We start from the raw sequence: 19,830 nt of genomic DNA on the forward strand, positions 1-19,830 counted from the left end.
AATGGCAGTTCTATAAATTAGTTTCCTGGCAGACAGAGGGTACCATGTCTCCCCTAATAAGGTGCAAATATCTAAACTGAAAGTACAATATTTGGGATATGAGGTAACACCAGGTCACTGTACCCTGTCTACTGACAGGAAAAAGGCTATATTAGATCCTGGACCCCTTGTATATTCCCAGGTGGGACAGGTTTTTGCTCCTGTGGATTCCTGGATTTGAGCTCTTAGCCAGACCATTGTATGACTCAATTAAAGGCCTTGATGAAGTACCTTTACTCTGGACTAAAGCCCAGCAGACAGCCTTTCAAACATTAAAAGCAAAGCTTTTGTTAGCCCCAGCTTTGGCTTTACCAAATTTAGAAAAACCTTTCACTTTATACATAGCAGAAAAACAGGGACGAGCTTCGGGAGTTCTTGCCCTGAAATTAGGAAATGAAACACGACTGATGGGCTATTTTTCAAAGTAACTCAATAACATAGCACAGGGGTTGCTGGCTTGTCTTTGAACAGTGGCTGCAATAGCCCTCCTGGTAGAAGAAGCTTCTGAACTTGCTATGGGAAAATCTTTGACAGTAATGACTCTACATCATGTCCAAAGTGTTCTGGAGACCAAAGGGTACCAATGGATGACAGGAGGCTAACTCACTAAATACCAGGCTATGCTTTTAGGCAGACCTGAAATAGTACTTAAACTTGTCAACATTTGAAGCTAGCTGTACTTCTTTCTTTTAGAGATTTTATTTATTCATGAGAGACACATAGAGGAGAGACATAGGCAGAGGGAAAAGCAGGCTCCCCACAGGGAGCCCGATATGGGACTCGATCCCCTGACTCCGGGATCATGCCCTGAGCCAAAGGCAGACGCTCAACTGCTGAGCTACCCAGGCGTCCCTAAACCTGGCTACACTTATGCCTGCATCTGACCATCATCCTTCTATGCTAGAACATGACTGCTCAGGGATTATCAATTTTATTTATTCCAGCAGATCAAATTTAAAATATTCCCCTATTGGGATGCCTGGGTGGCTCAGTGGTTGAGAGTCTGATTTTGGCTCAGGTCATGATTCCAGGGCCCTGGGATGGAGTCCCACAACAGGCTCCCCGCTGGGAGTCTGCTTCTCCTTCTGCCTGTGTCTCTGCCTCGCTCTCTGTGTCTCTCATGAATAAATAAATAAAATCTTTAAAAATAAATAAATAAAAGATTCCCCTATTGAAAATATAGACGACTGTTGGTTTACTGATGGCAGTAGCTTCATGGGTATGGAGAGAGAAAAGTCAGATATGCTATAGTTAAACTAAAATCATTGAGGCAAAAACGCCTCCAATGAATACTTCTACTCAAAAGCCTGAATTAATAATACCTACCTGTGCTCTTCAATTGGCAAAAGGCCTCAAAATTATTGTTTATACTGACTCTAAATATGCTTTTCTGGTGCAACATGCCCATGAGACAATTTGGAAAGAAAGAGGATTATTATCAAGCCATAACTCCCCAATCAAATATGGGCCTGAAATTCTTACTCTTCTTGAGGTGTACACTTACCTAAGGAGGTAGCTATGATCCGCCTCCAAGGACCTCAAAAGAATATGACCTTAGAATCTAAAGGCAACAGGGAAGCTTGGGTGGCTCAGTGGTTGAGCATCTGCCTTTGGCTCAGGGCTTGATCCCTAGGCCCTGGGATTGAGTCCCACATTGGGCTCCCTGCAGGGAGCCTGCTTCTCCCCCTGCCTATGTCTCTGCCTCTCTGTGTGTCTCTCATGAATAAATAAATAAAATCTTAAAAAAAAAAAAAAAAGACTCTAAAGGAAACAGTTCGACAGACTGTGTAGCCAAGCAGGCAGCACAAAATAAACAAATGTTAAGTCTTACAGTCTTAACTCCAATAAAGTACATAACTCCGGTCTATTCAGACCAAGAAATTCACTTAGCCCAGGAATCAGGATATTAAAAAAAAATACACAGGACTGGCTTATTATTATTTTTAGACCCAAAAATAACCAATGTAAGGTAGTACAGGGTTTACACCAGGCTACTCATTTGAGCCAAAGTGCTTCAGAACATTTAATTAAAAATATATTTGATGGATTAAATTTAACAACTACAGTAAAATGTCTGCCAATCCTGTATTGCTCATGTACAAGTAAATCCAAATGGCACAGTCAGCCCTGTCCTCCCCTTTTGAAACCGGTCTGAAGGCATGGAATTTATCCAGGAGAGTACTAACAGCATGATTTCACACAAATGCCTCCTTGCAAAGGCTATGAATTCCTACTAGTGTTTGTTGATACTTTCACTGGATGGATAGAGGCCCTTTCTTGTAAAACTGAAAGAACCACAGAAGTGACCAAAGTTTTGCTGCAAGAAATTATTCCTAGATTTGGTCTTTCACGATCCATTCAAAATAACAATGGTCCTTGGGTTTTTTTGTTTTGTTTTGTTTTGTTTTGTTTTTCTTTAAGATTTATTTATTTGAGAGAGAGAGCATGAGGGGGGTGGGGTGGGCGCCGAGGGAGAAGCAGATTCCCTGCTGAGCAGAGAACTAGAAATGGGACTCCATCCCAGGCCCTGGGATCACAACTTGAGCCAAAGGCAGACACTTAACTAACTGAGCCACCCAGGTGCCCCAACAGTCCTTGTTTTACTGTGCAAATAACTCCACTAATAGCACAAGCTTTAAAAATTAAATATTTTGTACATTCAACCTGGCTCCACAATCCTCTGGAAAGGTAGAGAAAGCTAACCATACTTTAAAACAACAGCTTTCTTTCTTCTTCTTTTTTTTTTTTTTTTAAGGTTTTATTTATTTATTTGATGCAGAGAGAGGGAGAAGTATATTCCCCACTAAGCAGGGAGCCCCATGTAGGGGCTTGATCCTAGGACTCCAGGATCATGACCTGAGCCAAAGGCAGATGCTCAAGCACTGAGCCACTCAGGCACTCCAAAGCAACAGCTTTCTAAATTTAGTCTAGAGGCCCAGGAAAACTGGATTACACTCTTACCAACAGGACTTCTCAGGATGAGGAATGCTTCAAAACCATCTCTAGGACTCAGACCTTTTGAGTTATTATATATTATATTATAAGTTACTTAATAAATATACTGATCACATGTATCAGGCCCAAAGCCTGATTTAACTATAACTGCAAGTTCACCCCATGTAAGTCCAGGAGACATGATTTATTTAAAAGATTGGAAGTCAGATAGATAGAGCAGGGGACTTAAATCCAAAATGGAAAGGTCCATTTCAGGTCATATTATGTATTCTCACTGCAGGACAGCTAGTGGGGCACTTCTGCTGGACTCGTATATCTAGAATAAAACCTGTACCTCCTTCACAGGACAACAGTGAACAAACTAATGTGCCTTTGTACTTTTGTGAATGTCATAACAGCAGCACAAGGAGGTACATGTGCCATTATTAAAAGAGAATGCTGTGTATACACATCCCAGATTATCATAAAAATGTCACAGGACTACCAAAAAAAAAGAAATACTCTATAAAATCACGAATGAAAAAGGAGAGATCACCAACAATACCAAGGAAATACAAACAATTTTAAAAACATATTATGAGCAGCTATATGCCAATAGATTAGGCAATCTAGAAGAAATGGACACATTTCTGGAAAACCACAAACTACCAAAACTGGAACAGGAAGAAATAGAAAACCTGAACAGGCAAATAACCAGGGAGGAAATTGAAGCCATCATCAAAAACCTCCGAAGACACAAAACTCCAGGGCCAGATGGCTTCCTAGGGGAATTCTATCAAATGTTTATAGAAGAAACAATACCTATTCCACTAAAGCTGTTCTGAAAGATAGAAAAGGATGGAATATTCCCAAACTTGTTCTATGAAGCCAGCATCACCTTAATTCCAAAACCAGACAAAGACCCCATCAAAAAGGACAATTATAGACCAATATCCCTGATGAACACAGATGCAAAAATTCTCAACAAGATACTAGCCAATAGGATCCAACAGCACATTAGGAAGATTATTCACCATGACCAAGTGGGATTTATCCCCGGGATGCAAGGCTGGTTCAACACTCTAAAGCAATCAGCGTGATAGATCATATCAACAAGAGAAAAAACAAGAACCATATGATCCTCTCAATAGATGCAGAGAAAGCATTTGACAAAACACAGCATCCTTCCTGATCAAAACTCTTCAGAGTGTACGGATAGAGGGAACATTCCTCAGCATCTTAAAAGCCATCTACGAAAAGCCCACAGCAAATACCATTCTCAATAGGGAAGCACTGGGAGCCTTTCCCCTAAGATCAGGAACAGAAATCTCACAGAGGAAGACATGGACATGGCCAACAAGCACATGAGAAAATGCTCTGCATCACTTGCCATCAGGGAAATACAAATCAAAACCACCATGAGATACCACCTCACACCAGTGAGAATAGGATAAATTAACAAGGCAGGAAACCGCAAATGTTGGAGAGGATGTGGAGAAAGGGGAACCCTCCTGCACTGTTGGTGGGAATGTGAACTGGTGCAGCCACTCTGGAAAACTGTGTGGAGGTTCTTCAGAGAGTTAAAAATAGACCTGCCCTACGACCCAGCAATTGCACTGCTGGGGATTTACCCCAAAGATACAGATGCAGTGAAACGCCGGGACACCTGCACCCCGATGTTTCTAGCAGCAAAGTCCACAGTAGTCAAACTGTGGAAGGAGCCTCGGTGTCCATCGAAAGATGAATGGATAAAGAAGATGTGGTCTGTGTATACAATGGAATATTCCTCAGCCATTAGAAACGACAAATACCCACCATTTGCTTCAACGTGGATGGAACTGGAGGGTATTATGCTGAGTGAAGTAAGTCAATCGGAGAAGGACAAACATTATATGGTCTCTTTCATTTGGGGAATATAAAAAATTGTGAACAGGAATAAAGGGGAAAGGAGAGAAAATGAGTGGGAAATATCAGTGAGGGTGACAGAACATGAGAGACACCTAACTCTGGGAAACGAACAAAGGGTAGGGGAAAGGAAAGTTGGTGGGGGGATGGGGTGACTGGATGACTGGCACTGAGGGGGGCACTTGACAGGATGAGCACTGGGTGTTATGCTATATGTTGGCAAATCGAACTCCAATAAAAAAATATATACAAAAAATTTATTTATTCATGAGAGACATAGTGAGAGAGGCAGAGACGTAGGCAGAGGGAGAAGCAGGCTCCCTGCGGGGAGTCCAATGTGGGACTCAATCCCAGGGCCTTGGGATCAAGCCCTGAGCCAAAGGCAGATGCTCAACCACTGAGCCACCCAGGCATCCCTGTCTCTGCCTTCCAAACTCCCCTTACGTTTCCTAGCTGAACAGTGTTGACTCATATGTAGGGACATCTCCACATCCCTATTTAGCAGGAAGAAGCTACAGAAGATGAGACCTTGCGCCTTCAATAGCATTAAAGATTTAGGTGTCAAAATTGTTCAGGGGAAGGAAATGATGAGATAACAAAAGGCAAGGCACACCACTCTCCCCTGCAAGATGGGAGTGAGATATATGTGACATTTCTCAAGCACTCAGGAATGCCCAAGAACAAAGGAAGGAAAAAAACAAATGGTTACCTGATAAAGATCACAGTCCTGAAGGACATCAAACTCCATCAGTTTGTTTACTGTCTTAATGATTTACAAGAACACAATCTTGGGGTGTCCTGGTGGTGCCATCAGCTAGGCGTCTGACTCTTGATTTCTGCTCAAGTCATGATCTCAGGGGATCCCTGGGTGGCTCAGCAGTTTAGTGCTGCCTTCAGTCCAGGGCCTGATCCTGGAGACCCCGGATCAAGTCCCACGTAGGGGTCCCTGCATGGAGCCTGCTTCTCCCTCTGCCTGTGTCTCTGCCTCTCTCTCTCTCTTTATGTCTGTCATAAATAAGTAAATAAATCTTTAAAAAAAAAAAAGTCATGATCTCAAGATCGTGAGATCAGCCCCACATCAGGCTCTGTGCTCAGTACGGAGTCTGCTTGAGACTCTCTCTCTCTCTCTCTAAAATAAATAAATTGATTTAAAAAAAAAAGAAAAAGAAAACACGACCTTGAGAATAAACAGACCTCTAGACACCTATAGACTCAATTTCCTGGAGCCCTAACATCACCTCTCTCCTCCACAGGATAAAAAAACCCTATATAATCAGTCACTCCCCACACTTAGAATGCAGCCCTTTCTGCCCATGGGTCCTATCACCGTGCTTTAATAAAATCACCTTTTTTTGCACCAAAAACATCTCAAGAATTCTTTCTTGGCCATTCACTCTCTGGCCCCAAACTCCAAATCACATCAGGGGGTCCCACAAGACATTTGATCCTGCTGAGAGAAGACACCCTCTCCTCCACATCAAAGCTCAGTCTTGCATTCTCTTCAAAGATCCTCCATCCCCTGCCCCATGCTCAGCTCACACCTAATGTGTGGCCCAGGGACCAGCAGCAGGAAAAGAGAGAAGGTTGGGAGGTTGGGTGTGCCTCTCCTTGCCTCCCTCCTCCCTCTCCCCCTCCTCTTCGGCTTCTGGCTCCTGCAGGGCTCTTGGGGGAGGGGGGAGCAGCTGCTGGCAGCTTGTACTGGCTAATCATCAGTGAGCGCACCCTGGCAGGCTTCTAATAGTTAGCTCTCCCATGGGGACATTTCAGTGGATCTCTCATTTTGGTGCTCCCAGGACCCCTGGTTGTTCCCGCATCTGAGCAACATACTCCCAACTGACCTCTCAGGCCCCTCTTCATCTCCTGCTCCCAGCACTGCATTCTGCATAGTTTGTCTTACCTTCCCACCCTCTCTTCCACTCACCTTGTCCTCTAGAGGCTGGAGGGGGTGGTAGGTGATGGGCTAGTTTCACTGTCTTTGTGAATATGGCATGAAAGTGTCCAGCACCTCTTCCAAATACATGGGTATTTATTACTCACACACTCCGCTTTGAAGTGATGGGAAAAAGTTCTATTTGGCTTCCTACTTTGTACCCAATCATGGAATGCCAAGCTAAAGTCACCAACTGGGGACACTTGAATGTCTTTTGTGGCATGGTGTGGCACTCAGGTTAAACTTAAGCCTGTCTTTGAAAACAACCTGCGTGGAAAGTAGCCAGTTCAAAGCCAGAGGCCATTTTCTCTAAATGTGGACACTCGTATCCTTTTGAAGCAAAATGATTCCCTTTCCTATAAGGAGACTTGAACAGATCTGTTAGGACACAAGCATAAATACAAAGGTTCACTTATTGCCTTTGGGCAGGTCTTCGGGAATTTTTTTTTTTTAGGGATTGTGGTCTGTTGGGGGAAAGATTTTTCTTTGTGTTCAGTGCCCTGTGGTTTGTTTTGTTTAAATGGGAAATGTCTGTCTTTTAGCAGTTGCTGACAGGAGGCAGCAGCTGAGACCCTGAGACCTCAGAGTGGGGAAGATATGCAAGCCTGATTTTAACCCTACCCTGAGGAGCGTGACAAAGGGGGCCTGACATGACCAGGACATTTCCAGTAGAGCCTGGACCATGGCAATTCTCCATAGACTGTTGATCAGAGAAAAGCCCCGATCTGGGAGACACACTAGCAGTGGAGTCATTATGGTTAGCTGTATGGAGGCTAGCGCAGGGCTCACCTCTCAGGCCTTAGCGACAGGAGCCTGCTACGTGGCTTTCCATTTTAGAGTGGATGATTTCATAGGTCCCTCTATACAAATTCTCAAGGATTCTAATCTCAAATGTGAAAGGCAAAGGGCTGTATTGGTCTGCTCCCAAGGTCCAAGGAGATAGGAAAGGAGTGTCAACCCATACCCCCACCCCACACCCCCATATCTCAGGGCTGAGTCCTGGAGCATGACCCTGACTTACACACTCTGGGCTTGCCTCACTTGCCGTCCCACTCACCCACTGCCCCACCTTGGGGAGCATACTGGACCCAGAAACACACAATTCATCTGCAGCTATTAAATCACCCCTCCCTGGCCTTGAAGGCCCCCCACAAGGACAGGTATCTGGGGGGAGAAGGAGCTCCAGGTCAGATGAAGAGCAGGCAGGCAGGGGATGCACAAGTGCATTGGGGAGAAGACCAGTAACAGGCATGTGCCGTAGCCAGTTGGAGCTCTGGGAGCTTGAGAAGGCACGCTCAGTCCACACAGGTTTAATTTTGAACTTCGTTCTCAGAGCAATTAGAGGAGTAGATTGTCCTTTTTTTTTTTTTTTTTTAAGCAAGGGAGTGGCCCTGATAAGATCTGTATTATAAAAGTCAGCCTATCTCTGTAGAATGTGTTGGAAGAGGGCAAAAGCAAGAGCAGAGAAACAAGGCAGGGCATCATGACCATGAGCTCAACTGCACACGCTGACCAGAATCATCTTATCAGATGATTCAATGGAGAGATGGCCATGGACTGGAGAGAATAAGAGGGAACACCTGATCGGTACCCCACCCCCAAACTACACCCCGGGGTGGGGCACAGCTCCGTGCCTGCCCTCCGCAGAGAGATCTCAGAGACCAAGACACTGCACTGTGTGGCCTGTGTCCCCACGTGAATGTCCAAATCCTAGGGAGCCCTGCTCTTCTCTCCCTGACCTGGCTCTGTACCATGCTCTCACCTCTGCATCTCGAACTACTGCCACAAAACCAGAAGAAGCTCCTGTGTCTTCAGCCCTTCACAGAAGGGTGCCCGTCTCCCGCCTCTTCCTCTGGGCCCCTGGGCTCTTCCCATTTGGCCTGAGTGCCTCCTGCTCCTGGCTGCTGCTGCTGCTCTATCACTGGGGCCCCTCCCTCTGGCAGAAACCTCCTTTTCCTGACTTCCAGCTCACATTGCCTCATTCACCTGAAACTACCTGCTTCCCTTCCAGGGAAGGGCTGCCCCTTCCACCCCAGCTCCTGCTGTCATCTTGGGAAAATACATGCCCACCTCCAAAATCTCAACAATCCCTGGCTTGTAAGTCAAGAAACGAAGCACTCTAATTCACGCACCCCATTCTAAACTGAATCACCTCCCAAAGACCCATCTCCAAATACCATCACGTTGAGGGCTAGGATATCAATATATAAATTTGGGGGATACACGTTCACACCATAGTACCATCCTCAGTCTAAATGAGGCACCTGGGCTGCTGACTTTGGGACTCTCTCTCCACCTCCGGCCTCTCTGCTCCGATTAGAGATGTAAGCCATAGTTTCCATGTCTACTGAGACCCAGACACTATCTCTCCCTCTTGCCAAAGCCTACTCCCTAACCCTGCCACTCCGGTTGCGCCCAGCTAGCAAAACCACGGCAGCCAATGAGCCTGACTGTCTGCCTTCCTGCTCCCTGCACCCCAGACTGCTGGTCACTGCCAGGGTCACACCCCTGGCCGGCTTCTTCCATGAATTCCTGGCCACCAGTCTCCACTGGGCTTTACGGTGCCCAGCCTTCCTGCCAGCTTTTTTTAGTGAGCTGATTTGCCAACCTCCACCAAGGCTCTTCCTACCCTTTGCTCTGCATAGCTCCCTTTCTCCTACCTCCTTTCAGGGAAAGGAGAAATCATCCTAGGGCGGCTCCCCAAACTTCCCACCACTGAATCTGAGACCTCTACTCTCAGGCCTCCACTCTGCTTCTGCCTCTGTTCTCAGTCTGAGGGCAGCTGGGCTCCCCTGACTCTCCTCCCCATCCCCTGCCTTTGGGCATGGGACGCAGGGATGGGCAAGTGAGACAGCCTCCCCCAAGGTATGGGGACGGCAGGTGCTCTAGGTGCCAGAACCATCTGCCCAGAGGCCTAGGGCTGGCGCCTGTGGAGATCTCCCCAAAGCACCTAGCCCCATTCTGTCTCTACGGTCTGAGGCTGGACGTGCCCCTGGAATAGAATGCTGCTCCTCACCATTCCTCCTCACCCCAAGGACCTCCCTGTCCCATTGTGACACTAATCCCCCGTCACCAATAGAACCAAGTGTTCTGCTTCCCAGGGTCTGGCTGGGGCTGGATGGTGATCAGGTGGGCCCTGGCTCTGGCTTGTGGTCCTATCTCCAGGGAGGAGGGACTGGGGCGGGGGTATGGAAGGTGGCAATTATGATGACACCTGGCAATTGTGGGTCTGCGTTCTCAGTACAGATGTGGACGGGAGCTTGCTGGGGCCTGTTCAGCTATGAGAAGTCTGGGGAAGGATCGGGCTGCCCTCACAGGAAGTGTGAGTTCTCAGGTATGGCCCTTGGCCATTTGCCACCCTCAGACAAAGTGCTGCTCCCGGCTTTCCTTTCCTTTTTTGGGCCTCAGTCTCTCTTTTTTTTTTTTTTTTTTGGTACATTGAGAACCAACTGCCTGGGGGCTGTCCTCCTGGCAGGTGATCTTTGGGATTAGTAGAGGAAGAAAGTGCTCCAGAGCCTTGTAGATTGGCAGGGCCCCGTGAGGGGCACATGGAAAGAGACCCTGCAAGAGAGGGCTAGTGTAGCTGGTTCCAGGCCTTAAAGCCAAATCCCTGTGGGAGAGCAACTCTCCCTACCGGGACATCTCTATCCACCTCTACCCCCTCCGACCTTCCACACATACATGCTGTATTGGTTTCTGATAGCCGCTGTAACAAGTTACCACCAATATAGTGGCTTAACACAAATTTGTTACCTTATAGTTCTGGAGGTCAGAAGTCCAAAATGATTCTTACTGGGCTGAAGTCAAGCTGTCAAATGGGCTGCGTTCCTTTCTGGAGGCTCAAGGGGAGAATTCATTTTCTTATCTTTCCCAGCTTTTCTACAGGCTGCCCATATTGCTTGGCTCCTGACCCCCTCCACCTTTAAAGCAGCAGTAGTCAAATCCTAATGGATGTAGCTAAGATTTATTAATTTTTCATTAGTATATTATATTCCATTGTGTAAATACACGACACTTTATCCATTCTTCTGTTGATGGGCATTGATACTCTTTTTTTTTTTCATACTTGATGTGTGTTATCATGAACATTTTGGTATCCATTCCTGCATCCTATATAAACATGTTTCTCCGGAGTATATACCTGGAAGTAGAATTGCTGGTTCATAAGGTATACAGATATTAAACTGTGTAAGATAATGCGAGATTGGTTTTCAAAGTAAAATTGTGAATAATCCTGCCAGATGACCCTCTCTAAAACATGGTATTGTCAGACTTCCTAAGTCTTCTTAAGCAAATGACTCATTATGTAAATATCTCATTATGGCCCTAATTTGCATTTTCCTGATTTTAAAAGGTTTTCCTGATTATTAAGAGGTTGAACATTTGTCCATATGTTTGTGGGCAATAGGAATTTTCTGTTCCTGAACTACATGTCTTTTATCTAGTTTTCTATTGTCTTTTTATTATTGATTTGTGAGACTCATTATTTATTCTTGATTCTCATATTCCCCCTAATAATATGCATTTGCAAACATACTCTCCCAGCTGTGGCTTCGTTTTGTTTTGTTTTGTTTTTTTTACTTTATAATTTTCATCTTTAAGTATTCAGATTTATCATTTAACAACTTCATGGTCAGCATAAAACAGCACAGCTTTTGTGTCGTGGTTAAAAAATCCTCACCCAAAAGTAAAACATATATACCTTATATTTTCTATTCAAAGTGAAATTTAAGTCCTTAAGAAGGTTGGAATTTTTGTTTATGGCCTAAGGCAGGACTCCAGTGTTAATTTCTTCCATTTCTGATCCATCATGCTACTCTCTCTTTCCTTCCAAACTTTTGTTTGCATAGATCTATTTCTGGGCTTTCTATTTAGCTATTCCTGAACTGTTACCACTGTCCCTTTAATGAATGTCACTTTATAATAAATTTCAATATCTGGCAGGACAAATCATTCCTCCCTATCATTCTTCAGAATTTTCTTAGGTATTCATGCCTTCTAGTCTTCCATATTTTGGAATCATCTTGAGAAACTTCACAAAAAGTGTCTTTTGGATTTTGACTGGAATTCTACTGAATCTAAAGATCAATATGGGGAAGAGTTGACAACTTTCATCTGTGACCATTAGCTTTCTTTCCATGTATTTTGCTTTTTCAACATATTTTCATAAGTTTTTTTTTTAAGATTTTATTTATTTATTCATGAGAGAGAGAGAGAGAGAGAGAGAGAGAGAGAGAAGCAGAGACACAGGCAGAAGGAGAAGCAGGCTCCATGCTGGGAGCCTGACGTTGGACCCGATCCCAGGGCGGGTCTCCAGGATCACACTCCGGGCTGAAGGCGGCGCTAAACCCCTGAGCCACCGAGGCTGCCCAGTTGTTTTTATTTTTTAAGGGGGAGGGTGGGGCAGAAGGAGAGAGAATCTTTTTTTAAAGATTTACTTATTTATTTATGATAGACATAGAGAGAGAAAGAGAGAGGCAGAGACACAGGAGGAGGCAGATGCCGGGAACCCGACGTGGGACTCGATCCCGAGACTCCAGGATCACACCCTGGGCCAAAGGCAGGCGCTAAACCACTGAGCCACCCAGGGATGCCAGGAGAGAGAATCTTAAGCAGGCTCCACAACCAGCACAAAGCCCCAGGTGGGACTTGATTTCATAACCCTGAAATCGCAACCTGAGCTGAAATCAAGAGTTGGAGTCTTAACTGACTGAGCCACCCAAGCTCCCCTTAGTTTTGTAAGTTTTATAATTATTTTCCATGCAGGCTTTGCACATATTTTTGAACCATTTTTTATTCTAGTAAAATATACGAAATATAAAAATCCTTTTAACCATATTTTTATTTTTAGCTTTATTGAGTTATAATTGACATAAAATTATGAGATGTTTAAAGTGTATATCATGGTGCTTTGATATACACATACATTGTGAAATGATTCCCCATATAGTCAATTAACACATCCATCACTTCGTAATTCACCTTGTACCACAGATATATTTTTGAACCATAAAATTAAATTTTGAAAGTAAATGCAATTTCCCTGAATGATTTTATTTGGTCCCAAACTTCATTTAAAATTTATATTCTGGGGATCCTTGGGTGGCTCAGAGGTTTAGTGCCTCCTTCAGCCCAGGGTGTGATCCTGGAGTCCCAGGATCAAGTCCCACCTCAGACTCCCTGTATGGAGCCTGCTTCTCCCTCTGCCTGTGTCTCTGCCTCTGTGTGTGTGTGTCTCTCATGAGTGAATTAAAAAAAAAAAAGCTTAAAAAAATTTATATTCTTTACATCACAATTCTAAAAGGAAAAGGAAATAATGCTTGAAATATTAACTCTAACTCTTTAAATAAAGAATAGTTTGGTTTTAAAAACTAATTCTTGGACCGTTACATGGACAACCTTCCCTGCCACCATCTCCAACCAGCTTTTGTTACAATAAATATGAAAAATTAGGTTAAGACGTTTTAAAGTACAGTACAAAATGGTACAGGACAAGAGAGTCTTCAGGACTGCATATTATACTAAAAAAGCATAAGTAATCCGACAGTTATAGTAAACACTGATAGTCATATGACCAAAAAGCAAGCTCCTAACACCAATCAATATAGAGGGGTCCATTTATTCACCAGAATGGCCCCAGTACATTAGCCTATGAAGACTCTTCTGGTGGAAGTGAAACTGTGGGATTTAAAAAAAAAAAAAAAAAAAAAAAAAAGCACGCTCTTGGGAACACAATTAAGGGGAGAAAAGTCCAGCCACAGAAAGCTTCCATAATTAACAGGTGTATAGGCTTCATGTTACAGAAAAGACAGTCTACTGGGTAGGTTCTAAAGAAGCAGAGATAGTTAATTCAATGAAACAGCAATAAGAACATAATTAATCTGTTATCCTTGGTACATTTATCACAGAATACAATCAAAGAGGAAGTTATTCCAATGATGCTTGTGTTTTAGTTTTGCAAAAATGTTCAAATCAAAGTGGTGTAAGCTCCAGATTCTCTCTTCCAAATATGTGTTTTTATTCCTGATGGACTGTACCCTGAAGAAATCAAAGGGAAAATCCCCATCCCTTGTTATAGTCTATCTTCCCAGGTATATGCAGACTCTTTATGTTCCTGCTTTGTGAGCCATTTAAGAAATTTGTATAACAAATGAGTTGGAAATACAATTTTATTTATTTGTTTTTATTATTTTTTAAAAAATAAGCTCTACACCCAATGTGGGGCTTGAACTCACAACCCCAAGATCGAGAATTGCATGCTCTACCGACTGAGCCGGCCAGGCACCCCTGACATTGCAATTTTAAAAAGCAAAATGAAACACACACAAAAATTGAGGGAAGGTCACTGATGATTTTATAGAGACAGAAGTTTTTTAAAAATGCTATTCACGGGCAGCCCTGATGGCCTAGCGGTTTGACGCTGCCTTCAACCTGGGGTATGATCCTGGAGACCCAGGATAGAGTCCCATGTCAGGCTCCCTGCATGGAGCCTGCTTCTCCCTCTGCCTGTGTCTCTCCCTCTCTTTCTCTCTGTGCCTGTCATGAATAAATAAATAAAATCTTTTAAAAAAATGCTATTCATGATTCAGTAGACTTAGGAATTTGCTACCATGTTGTTTAACAACAATTACTTACATTGCTCATTTTCTGAGATTTCATTCCAACGAAGAGCTGCATATTGTTAGCTTGATTTTATGGCTGTATGGGATACTTTTCCACGTACTATCTTAAAAGCATTTTGCTTATTATGTCATAAAAGTTGGGCTCTGATGAAGTTTCTGCTGTAAGTGACACACACTGAGTACTTTCATAATTTTCCTTTTATTCCTCTTGGTACATATGAAGAGCCCAAAGCTGACAAGGATCCCAACCTAATAGAAGTTTGTGACTTCATTCTAGACCTTATGAAGGCCATAATCACTAGAGCCATTGGCACCCAACACCCCCTAATCTCTGGGCAGGGGAGCTGCTTGCTGGTAGGTTACAAGTGACTGGGCTGCTCCTGACTCCTTCCCTGGTGTCAGAACTGGTCCCACAATACCTTCAGTTGTCTTCCTTGTCTCTTCCAATCTGGAAAAATTCAGGCTTCATCTTCCATGTTTTGACATTTTTGGAAAGTTCTAACTAGTTATTTTGTAGAATGTCCCTAAATTTGTTTGGTATTTTCTCATGATTGTATCAACATTATGCATTTTGGGCAAGAAGTGATGGTGCACCCTTCTCAGTGTATGATATCAAGGGATACCTGATGTCAACATGACCCTTTACCAGTGATTTTAACATTGATCAATTGTTTGAAGGGGTGTCTGCTAAGTTTCTTCATTATAAAGTTGTTTTCCCCTTTGAAATCGATAAGAGTCTTGTAGGGAGATACTCTGAAGCTCTGCAAATATCCTTCTTCCATATGCTCATCTTCTGGTTTTATATACCCATCAGTGATTCTTGCCTGCAACAATTATGACTGTGGTGCTTGCCAAATGGTGATTTTTCTATTTCCATCATTCCTTCTGTATTATTATTATTATTTTTTAAAAGATTTTATTTACTGAGAGAGAGAGAGAGAGAACGAGCAGGGGTGAGGGGAGAGGGAGAATCAGACTCTTCACTGAGCAGGAAGCTTGATGCGGGTCTCAATCCCACAACCTTGGATCATGACCTGAGCCGAAGGCAGACATCTAACAGACTGAGCCACCTGGGCACCCTCCTTCTATATTATTAATGTGGAATTGTACAGTAAGGAAGAGATGTCCCTTTTCTCCAACTATTACATCAGCACAGACTCCAGTGTATTTAATCTATGTGTTATAATTTATTACTATCACTATTTTTGTGCTAAAGTTGTCCCAGGTTTGGGTGTTGGGGACTTCTTCTGGTTGGCTTTTGTGTCTTTCTGACATGCCCCTGTCATTTAGGGGGCACTTCCTTACTTTCTGGCAGCACAAAACATCCCACCCCCTCATCTTGCTTTTTTCCTGCTCCAGCCCTGGGACCAACCATTTCTTCAAAGAACCTTCATTCTTTTACTTAGAAACCAAGATCTGAGTACTAGATGTGATCACTGCTATGAGATGTCACCGCTTGTAGGCCATCTCAGTGGGCAGGGCTAGAAGATATATATCCAGCCTATCTCTATCTCTCCATATGTATCTGAAGTCATGAGTTCACACTGATACCTTTGATTCCAATCCAATGCCATGATCTTCATTCTAGTCTTCCCCTGTCCTTGGCTGTAACTCTTTTTCTCTAACAGATACCTAGCTCTTATTATCTACAATATAGTTATTTGCTTAACTAACTCCAGTGTATATATAAAGTAGCTTCAGAATTACAAATTCATATCCCCGTAACACATAGTGGCACTAACTAGAATACATTTTTATACAATTCTTTTTAAAAAAAGATTTTATTTATTTATTCATGAAAGACACAGAGAGAGGCAGAAGACATAGGCAGAGGAAGAAGCAGGCTTCCTGCAGGGAGCCCAATGTGGTGATCCCAGTACCCCAGGATCACTACCTGAGCTGCAGTGGTGCTCAACCATTGTACCATCCAAGTGCCCCCTTCTTTTGTAAAATTCTTACCTTCAGCTTTATAGTATGTCTGCAACATATTATTTTTCAAAGTTACTTCAGCTAGTTCTTTTCTTCCTCATCCCCTTCAGTGTGGTTATGACATTTATTTATAGAACACTTAGGTTTGCCATTTGGATTTTTGCCTTATTCTGATTAATTTTCATTATTTATTTGAGGAGGGGAGTGTATGTGAAACATGGTATGGTTCTAAGGGTCAGAATACAAAAAGCTGTACTTAGAGAAGCATTGCTTCCCCTCATCCTTTTATTCCCATTTACCCTTTTCCACCCACTTTCATAGATAACCAGTCTCATTAGCTTGTGACTTGCCTGTCCTGTATTTTTTTCCACAAATGAGCATATACCTTAAATCTCCCTTTATTATATGGAAAGTAGCATACTATAAATATTATTGAGCATATTGATTTTCTCACTAACCAGTATGGCCTGGAAATCATTCCATAACAGTTCATAGAAATTTTCCTTCTCCTTTTTTATAGCTTCATAATATTCCATCAGACAGATGTACCATCTTTTTTCAACCACTCTCCTATATATGGACATTTAGGTTGTGCCTAATATTTTGCAATACCATAAATGCTGCAGTGAATAATCTTGTGCCTATGTATTTCTTATAGTCAAAAGTGTATCATCAGGGTAAATTCCTAGAAGTGGGATTGCTGAGTCAAAAAGTAAGTTCATATATAGTTCTGTCAAGTGTGTCAGTGGTCTTCAAGACCATCCCCGGTTCTGAGATTCACTAGAAGCACTCACAGGCCTCAGAAATTGTTATATCACAGCTAAAATGTATTACAGCTAAAGAATACAAATCAAGGTCAATAGAGGGGAAAGGTGCATTGGGTGGACTCTGGGGGAACCAGGCACCAGCTTCCAATAGTACTCTTTCATGAGAATTACACAGGATACCCTTACTCCCCCAGCAACGAACAGTAGCAACATATATCAAGTCTTTTGCCAGGGAAACTTCCATGAGCCTGAGAGTTGAGGGTTTTTACTGGGGGGAGGTGGGAGGGTGGGGGTTGTTCACATAGGCAACCAGTACCTTGTTGATTAATTGCAGTTACTGGAACTTCATTATTCAATTTCAGACCTTAGGAAGGAAGATGTTCCCGATGAGGCATAAGCCACATAGATAGGCCAGTACTGTGTGGTTCAAAGTTCCAAGCATGCAAAATACTCTTATCACTTTGCAGCACAGGGCTCAATTCCCAGAAGCCAGCCAAGGACCAGTCACACATGCAGGTCCTATGAGAATGTGCAAGATTTATGCAACTCAGGGCAGCTGGGTTAACTCTCCTGCATATTAGGTATTGCCAAATTGTCCTTCAGAAGGTTTGCGCCAGTTTGCATTCCTATCAGCAATGGGAATTTGCTTCCTCATGGTCTCACCAACAAAATGTGTTGTCATAATTTTTAATTTTTGCCAATCTGATAGGTAAAAAATGTTACCTTAGTATTGTAATTTGCATTTCTCTAATTTCAAGTGAACTCAAACATTTTCCCAATAAAAAGGTTTATTTTTACAAACTGATGTGGCACCTGGGTGGCTCAGTTGGTTAAACATCTGCCTTTAGCTGGGGGCGTCATCCCAGGGTCCTGGGATAGAGCCCCATATCAGGCTCCCTGCTCAGCAGGGAATCTGCTTCTCTCCCTTCTTCTGACCCTCCTCTTGCTTGTGCTCTCCCTCTCTCTCAAATGAATAAAAAAATCTTTAAAAAATAAAGGGTTTTAGGTTTACAGGTATGTAGTTGACTTTTATATATTCACATTATACTCAGTTAGTTGGCTCATTTCTCCTATTGTTTCTAATTATTTGTAGATTCTTTGGGGTTTTATTTTCTTCTTTCCAATCTTTATGCTTTTAATTTTTCTTTATCTCATTGCACTGGCTCGGGGTGCTAGTATAATATTGAACAGGTGACCATGGACCCTTTTGTCTTCTCTCTCATTTTTAAAGGGGATAATTCTTTTTTTATATATATATAATTTTTTAAAATTTTTATTTATTTATGATAGGGACACGGTGAGAGAGAGAGAGAGAGAGAGAGGCAGAGACACAGGCAGAGGGAGAAGCAGGCTCCATGAACCGGGAGCCCGACGTGGGACTTGATCCCGGGTCTCCAGGTTCGCACCCTGGGCCAAAGGCAGGTGCGAAACCACTGCGCCACCCAGGGATCCCTAAAGGGGATAATTCTAATGTTTCCCCATTTTAGGATATTTGGAGGGAGGTATATTCTCTTTACTGGGTCAAAGAATTTCCAATTTTTACTAGGATATTTAAAAATCATGAATCAGTGTTGAATTTTATTAAATGAATTTTCTGCATCTCTAAGCATGATCATATGGCTTTTCTCTTTTAATCTATTAGATTTAAGTATTTATGTATTTTCTAATAGTAAACCATCTTTACCTTCCTAGCTTGTTTGTTTATTTATTTGCATTCCTAGTTTAAAACTGACTTGATTGTGGTATATTTTTCCTCTTTACACACAATCAAATTTTTTTAACTTTGTTACTTAGAGGTTTTATATCTATTTTTAGGAATGAACTGGATCTATAATTTCCATTGTTGTACTATAGTTCTCTAGTTTTGTTATTGAAGTTAGAATGATTGGGAAGTTTCTCTCTCTTCTTATTCCCTGAAAAACACTTGTATACACTGGAATGATTTGTTACATAAAAGTTTGGTAGACCTCCTATAGAACATTTTGGGTCTGGTGTTTTCTCTGTGAAAAGGTTCTTAACCTCTGCTTTCATTTCTTTCTTTCTTTTTCTTATAATTTATTTTCATTTTATTTTTTTTTTTATGATAGTCACACAAAGAGAGAGAGAGAGAGAGAGGCAGAGACATAGGCAGAGGGAGAAGCAGGCTCCATGCACCGGGAGCCCGACGTGGGATTCGATCCCGGGTCTCCAGGATCGCGCCCTGGGCCAAAGGCAGACGCCAAACCGCTGCGCCACCCAGGGATCCCTTCATTTTATTTTTTTAGAGAGAGATGGGGAGGGGTGCAGAGGGAAAGGGAGAGAGAATCTCAAGCAGACTCCCCATTGAGCACAGAGCCTGATGCAGGGCTCGATCCCAAGACCCCGAGATTATGACCTGAGCTGAAATCAAGAGTGGGATGCTTAACCGACTGAACCACCCAGAAGCTCCTGCTTTCTTTTTGTTCATCATTGTAGAACTTTTAAGGCTTTCTATTTATTCTTGAGTCTATTGGGTTCATTTTGTTATAAGAATTTTTTTCTAATTTTTTATTTATTTATGATAGTAATAGAGAGAGAGAGAGACAGAGACACAGGCAGAGGGAGAAGCAAGCTCCATGCACCGGGAGCCCGACATGGGATTCGATCCCGGGTCTCCAGGATCGCGCCCTGGGCCAAAGGCAGGCGCTAAACCGCTGTGCCACCCAGGGATCCCTGTTATAAGAAT

General features: G+C 42.9%; 1 protein-coding gene across 1 annotated transcript in view; it reads left to right on the forward strand.

The window, feature by feature from the left end:
- Positions 1–7,490: 7,490 nt before the first annotated feature.
- The window catches only part of SLC22A14 (solute carrier family 22 member 14), a 29,371-nt gene continuing 17,031 nt past the window's right edge, over positions 7,491–19,830 (forward strand). Inside the window, exon 1 of the mRNA XM_041734562.1 lies at positions 7,491–7,565. Within this exon, the coding sequence (XP_041590496.1) occupies positions 7,491–7,565 (75 nt within the window). The remainder of the gene's footprint in view (positions 7,566–19,830) is intronic.

Source organism: Vulpes lagopus, chromosome 19 (assembly GCF_018345385.1).
Source record: "Vulpes lagopus strain Blue_001 chromosome 19, ASM1834538v1, whole genome shotgun sequence".
NCBI lineage: Eukaryota > Metazoa > Chordata > Mammalia > Carnivora > Canidae > Vulpes > Vulpes lagopus.